The 7,442-nt window shown below is 44.2% G+C and overlaps 1 protein-coding gene across 1 annotated transcript; it reads right to left on the reverse strand.

The window, feature by feature from the left end:
* Nucleotides 1–837: 837 nt before the first annotated feature.
* On the reverse strand, nucleotides 838–5,549 carry CYCS (cytochrome c, somatic). Its single transcript, XM_068238655.1, has 3 exons — nucleotides 5,412–5,549; nucleotides 3,518–3,695; nucleotides 838–1,136 (listed from the first exon to the last, which is right to left on the reverse strand). Exons 2-3 carry the CDS (start codon nucleotides 3,684–3,686, stop codon nucleotides 988–990), a joined length of 318 nt encoding a protein of 105 aa, XP_068094756.1. The 5' UTR covers nucleotides 3,687–3,695; nucleotides 5,412–5,549; the 3' UTR covers nucleotides 838–987.
* Nucleotides 5,550–7,442: the final 1,893 nt, after the last annotated feature.

Raw genomic sequence — 7,442 nt, forward strand, 5'->3', positions numbered from 1 at the left:
AGTCGATAGCGGCGTTCGAATGCCCGACGCAATACAGCGTGTATACATTACCTGCTCCGCCGGCGCGAGTCCCCTGCTCCACCGCTGTCTTCTCCGCCTGGGCCCGGCATCTTCTCCACATCAGCTTCCGCAACCCGACATAACTTCCTGTGTCACTGCAGTGACAGCGGAAGTACAAATAGAGGGCGCTCTATTTGAACTTCCACTGTCACTGGAGTGACAGAAAGCTATACGCAGATGCCAGCCGGGAGCCAATGCGGAGAAGATGCCGGGACCAGGCGGAGAAGACAGCGGTGGACCGGGGACTCGTGCCGGAAGAGCAGGTTATGTATGCCCGGGGGGGGCGGTCTGGCATGGCAGCAGCTCCACAGATTGTGATCGGTTTCAGGCTGAAATCGATTCACAATCTGTTTGCAGTAAAGGTGGCCATACGATCCCTCTCTGATCAGATTCGAATCTATCTTTTGGTGGAATCTGATGGCAAATCGACCAGTGTATGGCCACCTTAAGGCCTGGAACCCACTAGGAGCGCTTTTCTGAATGCTTTTTGATTTAAAAAGCTCTTGCTAATGTAATGTGTGTGATCCCACTTGAGCGATGTGATTTTATAAAAATCCCCCATAGCACTGCATTAGCAAGAGCTTTTCAAATCACTAGTGCTTAGAAAAAGCCGCTAGTGAGTTTGAGCCCTCAGAGTTTCAGCACAAAGAGCATAAAGAAGAGTCAGAGACCAAGCTCAGTGATTTGGTTTTTTTTGGTCAAAGATCACTTAATAGCTTCCATTCCAAATATGCAACCCACATAGAAACAGGACACAAAGACATCACACTGCCAAAATCCTTTTCTCATAATTTTCATTCAATAGTTTTACATTCACTGGCTGATGAGACAGTCTAATATATGTGTGGACATTACAAATAAAAATATATAAAATTTAAAAGCATCTCATCGCAAGCGGTAAAATAAATAAGGCAACTGAGGTGTCAACTAATTGCAAGTTGCACTTTTGAGGTATGCTATCAAGTCTTTTCGCTCATCTACTTTCTTGATCCCAACAAACACCATCTTTGTTCCCGGGATGTACTTCTTGGGATTCTCCAAGTAAACCATCAGGGTGTCCTCATCCCAGGTAATACCTATGAAAAAAAGAGAAAGAATGTATGACACGGATCTAGTTTTCTGGCCACACTTATCAACCAACACCCGCCTGGTACAACAATTAAAGGGATCCTGAGCAATGCCGGAAAAAAGAAAATTTGGGGCTTCCTCCAGCCCCCCCTGTAGGCCGCGAGGCACCTGACATCCTCTTCCTCTCCGTGGCCCCCCTGGCTACTTCAGTAGGCGGGAGACTTCAGCTGCGCCTCATCACACTGGCCACTGTAAGACTCCTGCGCTCGCGCAGTTTTTCTATAGACTGAACCACGTATGTGCAGGACTGGCATGATGGCGTGCACACGCAACTTCAACCGAAGTTGCCGTATAATCGGAGCCACCAGCGGGACCACAGAGAGGAAGAAAAGGATGCCGAGGGAGTTCACAGCCTACGTGGGGCTAGAGGAAGCCCCAGGTAAGTCCAAACTTTTTCCAGGGCACTGCTCAGGGTCCCTTTAAAGGAGGAAGTTGAAACGTAGGATTAAACTTAAAGAGAAACCACAACCAAGGATTGAACTTCATCCCAATCAGTAGCCAATACCCCTTTTCCCATGAGAAAGCTTTTCCTTTTCTCAAATGGATCATCAGGGGACTCTGTATGGCTGATCTTGTGGCGAGACCCCTCCCACTATGTGAGGTCAGGACCAGGGGGCTGACATCACACTGTGGGAGCCTTGTTGCATTGTGGGGAAAAACCAGCTGTTTCCAACTACCAAAAAAGCAGAATCTCCTTCCACAGACATCACCTGCCAGCAGTAAAGATGTCACCATGTGATACATTTTCGAATGTAAATCAAGGAGATGAAATATTTTACAATGGGCAAACACTGACTAAATTTATAAATTGTTTATAACAAAAAAAAAAAAAAAAAAAAAAAAAAAGCTTCATTTTTAATTACATTCTTTTCATTGGAGTGCCTCTAATACCAATCGGTAGTCTTTGCATGAGAAGTTACCTTTTCCCTAAAAAGGTGCCCATACATTACTCAATTTTCCTGCATAATAAACCATTCCATTTTATTGATTATGTTCCATTCTGCTCCATTGACAGAAACTGGCCAAGCTAAAGTTCACATGATTTTGGTCATAATTGATTTTTGGTTTCAGAGCATGCAAGGCACATCATCGCTCAGTGAAGTAGAATTGCAAAGGATCTAATGTTTTAGTGTATGGGCTAGTAGTCGATCAACTTATAAGGCTATCAACTATAGTGTGGTTGATCAAAAATGGATTACTTAATGATAAAGCAAGTAATGTATGGATACCTTAACAGTTCATCAGAAATGTCTGTGAGGCCAATAATGAGCTGAAGCCCCTCCTGCAGTAGGATGGCACACTGCAGTATTGACAGTTTCCTGGCTGTTTTTGCCATAGCCATGATAATTTCCTGTATGAAACTTAAAGCATTGTGGGAGTTGACATACTACTGCCAATAAAAAAAAAAAAAAAGTACCTCCCTCTGTGCATAATACTTTAACTACAAAAATACTTTAGCTCACCACTTTGGGTGCATTTATAGAGAACAGCATTTTTAGGCTGTTTGTTTCATGAGTGCCAGCACTAAAGATGCTGACCTACAAGCTCACTGAGGATCAAACAACTAAGGCCCGGTTCACATTAGCGTTCCCTGTCCGGATCCGCCTGATCGGATCCGGACCGTATACTGTACAAACGGAACGTACGTTCCGCATAGCAATGCAAAGGCTATGCGGACGTTCACATACGTACGTTCTGTACAGTACGGAGCCGGACACTTTTCCAACATGCGCTATTTTTTGGGCCCGGATCTCCGGCCCACGCACCCGGACCGGAGCCTGACAGCACCATCCGGAACACAGAAACCAATGGGAAACGGAAGGCACAGAACACACTGGCTACAAACACCTGACGTTCTACCCCACTTCCTATGCGTATCCAAGCGGCCATTTCGGATGGGGACACATGGGCCAAGCATGTCTGGAGTGGAGCAGCAGTGACAGACGTGCTGGAGCTGTTTGGCAGAATGTCGGAGGTGGAGGTGAGGCCTACAGCGGAGGAACCTGATTCTACAGGTGCACCTTCTGCTGACCCCAACATTTTTTCTTTAAATTTCGCTATTTTTTGCCCACGGATCCGGATGGCAGCCTGATGCAAACGGACCGGATCCGGATCGGACCCGTACGGTTCCGATCCGGATCAGGTCCTGATCCGATCAGGATCCGGTCCGTTTGCATGGCAAAACGCAAGTGTGAACGGGGCATGATCTAACACACTTTATTTTAGTAAAGTTGCTTTCAATCCCCTTACCACCTACAAAAGGTTTGCTCCGAGTGTGTGGCTCATCCACAATACTGTAAGACAAGCCCATAGAAATCCTGTCACTCACCTTTGTTTTTGTTTGCATCAGTGTAAGAATAGCCTTTTGCCTGGCCAGTCTTCCGTCCAAACAGGCCATGCAGGTTAGGTCCAGTCTTATGCTTGCCATCTTTTTCACAAGTGTGGCACTGTGAGCACCTCTGGACAAAGAGCTTCTTTCCCTTTTCAATGTCTCCCATCGTTTTGGCCTAATTAGATAAAAACAAGGAGGTCATGAATGTCACAATTACTTCTTCCATGACAAAGATAAAACAGAAAAGCCCAAACAAGCACCAAAAGTGTCTCCTGCCGCTTAATCCCCATACACACATCAGATGAACCTCAACTAAAGTAGGACTACAGCCTACATATGAGGCAGTTTATAATGACCACCTCAGCCAAGAATCCAGGATGTGTACAGCAATCTGGCTAACGACTGACAGCATTGTTGTCACCTCCCCTGCTGCATGATGTCATGTTGTGTTTGCTCTGTATGCAAGGTGGATACTCTGAAATGTGCAATAAAAGGTGTAGTGTCTACTACACTATGTAGTATGACTATGACCTTGTTCAGATGCACCAAAATGTCTGGTTAATTCTCACCCTTTACAGACTGTATATACACTAGTACTGTAGCTCTTAATTAGGCACTCAAACCCCACCTTAAAAAAAATAAAAAGTACTCAGCAATACATTTAAAGGACAACTGAAGTGAGAGGTATATGGAGGCCGTCATGTTAATTCCCTCTTAAACAATACCAGTTACCTGGCCGTTTTGCTGATTTTATTTTGCTCCAGTAGGGACAATCACACCAGAAACAAGCATGCAGACAATCCAGTCAGAAACACCTGATCTGCTACATGCTTGTTCAGGGGCTATTGCTAAAAGTATTATAGGCAGAGAATAAGCAGGAAAGCAAAGAAACTGGTATTGCTTAAAATGGAAAAAAAATATGGCAGCCTCCATATACCTCTCAATTCAGTTGTCCATAAAAACAATGAAAATCGTATTGCGCTCTCACAATCAGATTTTTTTTTTACTAAGAGTGAATACTTAGGGGCCCATTTATAAAGATAGGAGCCTGCACCTAGCCTAAAAGGTGCAGTTATTTCAGCAAAAAGTAGGTCCCCACAACACCCACAAATTGAGATTTAATAAAGTGGCAATCAGCTCAAACAATAGGCATTATTACAAGGCATAGCAATTTGTAGAATAAGCACTTCCTCACTCGAAAAATCACAAGCTTTGTGTCAACTAGTCCATCTGCCACTGGTGTAGGACACCAGTGGCTACATTCAGCTTGTTCACCAGTTCTGGTCAGGTATAAAAATCAATGGACTCCTCAAATTTATGAAACCATCAACTCCAGGTACCCAAAAATTGCTCCAATTACCCGACTCGGACTCCACGGCCCTGGCACACATAAGTGTTTACAATAGAAGATAAAATGAGTTCTTTCTTACTAGCAATTCCAGGTTTCCTGCTGGGTCCCCTAAAATTGACTACCGCCTGAAAATAGTGCTGCTGCATTAAATAGAACAAAATAAAAATAACTTAAAGTGTATAGCTTAGCAGCAGACCACCTTTATAAATAGGTCCCCTGATTTAAATAGTCAAAGACCTCTATATTTTTATGAAAAACAAATATTTTGATTGCTGGTTATCAAAATATTAGCAGTGTGGCATCTTTATGGCAAAGCGATCCATTTTCATCAGTCAGCAATATTTAAATAAAATAATTCATTCCATGTCCCTGTCCCTTAGGCTCAGCTAAAGGCTATGCCACGTCTATAAAGGGCACTGTGGATAAATTAAATAACCAGCCGGAACAAGGTCAAAGCAAACAAAAGCTGCAGCAAATGTCTACTGAACTTCAAAGAAAACCACAAGGAGTGTACAGAAGGCAGCCAGGCCGCAGTCGTACCTGTTGTCCCACGTCTGATCCTCACTTCTGCCCGGCTCGACGATCTCCTTCCAAGGACACGCTGTACCCAGCCCTTTGTAACCGGTGTCCGCACAACCAACCTTGATACGTAATACGTACCACGTTCTTCCGAGGAGCCGCCTAAAAAGTAAGTTTCATAACCAATCACTTACGCGCATCGCCTTGGGAGAGGGCCGAGCCTCTGTTATGAGGTTAGGTTGAGCGGAGGAAGGACACACGTTGAATCGTGCGCTTCTTATGAAATGTTCACGGAAGTCCGCAGGCGGTATCCCTTGACGTCAGCAAGGGCAGACAGTTCTAGATAGATACGTGATACTAATACTGCGCGTGCGTACCTCAGTTTCCCTAGCGGTTATCGTGGCATTTTTTGTAAATCAGAAAAAGTGCTCAAATGAGAAAATGTAATAATATTCTTTGAAAAAAGAAAAAGTGCTCAAACAGGATCAATAGTAGAGCTGCCCATGACAACCAATATGCCCATAACAACCAATCAGGTGTCAGCTGTTAAATAAAAATGATTTTAACCACTTCACCTCTGAGGGGTTTTACCCCCTGAGCACCAGAGCAATTTTCACCTTTCAGCGCTCCTTCCATTCATTCGTCTATAACTTTATTATTACGTATCGCAATGAAATGAACTATATCTTGTTTTTTCCGCCACCAATTAGGCTTTCTTTAGGTGGGACATTATGCCAAGAATTATTTTATTCTAAATGTGTTTTAATGGGAAAATAGGAAAAATGTGGGAAAAAAAAAATTATTTTTCAGTTTTCGGCCATTATAGTTTTTAAATAATGCATGCTACTGTAATTAAAACCCATGAAGTTTATTTGCCCTTTTGTCCCGGTTATAAAACCGTTTAAATTATGTCCCTATCACAATGTTTGGCGCTAATATTTTATTTGGAAATAAAGGTGCATTTTTTTCAGTTTTGCGTCCATCCCTAATTACAAGCCCATAGTTTATAAAGTAACAGTGTTATACCCTCTTGACATAAATATTTTAAAAGTTCAGTCCCTAAGGTAACTATTTATGTATTTTTTTTAATTGTAAATTTTTGAAATTTTTTTTTAATTACAAAAAAAAAAAATATGGGGAGTGTGGGAGGTAATGAGTTAATTTTTTGTGTAGCCCTCATTTATTTCTATGTGAAAAATGCTTAGGATGTAGTTTTACTATTTGGCCACAAGATGGCAACAGTAACTTTTTGTGCATTGCGACCTGCGAGCGTCCTTCCGGACGCTCGCAGGAAGTATAAGGAGGCTGTGAGTGTTTGTTATATTTCACAATGATCACGCTGCCCATCGGAGAGCAGCAGATCATTGCGGGGCTTAGATCAACGAACGGGAATGGATTTTCCCGTTCATTGATCTCCAGGCGAGCGGGCGGCGGCGTGTTTACTAGCGGCGGGCGGCGTGTTTACGAGCGGGAGCGCGGACAGCGTCGGGAACGCGGAAAGTACGGATTTCTCCGTCCCTGGGGGTTAAAGAGAACCCGAGGTGTGTTTAAAGAATGTTATCTGCATACAGAGGCTGGATCTGCCTATACAGCCCAGCCTCTGTTGCTATCCCAAACCCCACTAAGGTCCCCCTGCACTCTGCAATCCCTCATAAATCACAGCCGTGCTGTGAGGCTGTGTTTACATCTGTAGTGTCAGTCTCAGCTGCTCCCCCGCCTCCTGCATAGCTCCGGTCCCTGCCCCCGTCCCTTCCCTCCAATCAGCAGGGAGGGAAGGGATGCAGGCGGGGACTGGAGTTCTGCAGGAGGCGGGGAGAGCAGCAGACTGACACTATAGAGATAAACACAGTCAGCTCTGACAAGCTGTTTGTCAGCAGCGTGGCTGTGATTTATGAGGGATTGCAGAGTGCAGGGGGACCTTAGGGGGGGTTTGGGATAGCAACAGAGGCTGGTCTGTATAGGCAGATCCGGCCTCTGTATGCAGATAATATTCTTCAAACCCACCTCGGGTTCTCTTTAAAGGATGGAAAAAGGGACGGAGAAATCCGTACG

Source organism: Hyperolius riggenbachi, chromosome 5 (assembly GCF_040937935.1).
Source record: "Hyperolius riggenbachi isolate aHypRig1 chromosome 5, aHypRig1.pri, whole genome shotgun sequence".
NCBI classification, from domain to species: domain Eukaryota; kingdom Metazoa; phylum Chordata; class Amphibia; order Anura; family Hyperoliidae; genus Hyperolius; species Hyperolius riggenbachi.

What these genes read in the sequence shown, in the direction of transcription:
- CYCS (XM_068238655.1), bottom strand. Translation starts at nt 3,686, where the DNA reads ATGGGAGACATTGAAAAGGGAAAGAAGCTCTTTGTCCAGAGGTGCTCA. An exon ending in TGATGCAAACAAAAACAAAG is followed by an intron (nt 1,137 to 3,517) that starts GTGAGTGACAGG and finishes TTTTTTTCATAG; the next exon opens with GTATTACCTGGGATGAGGAC.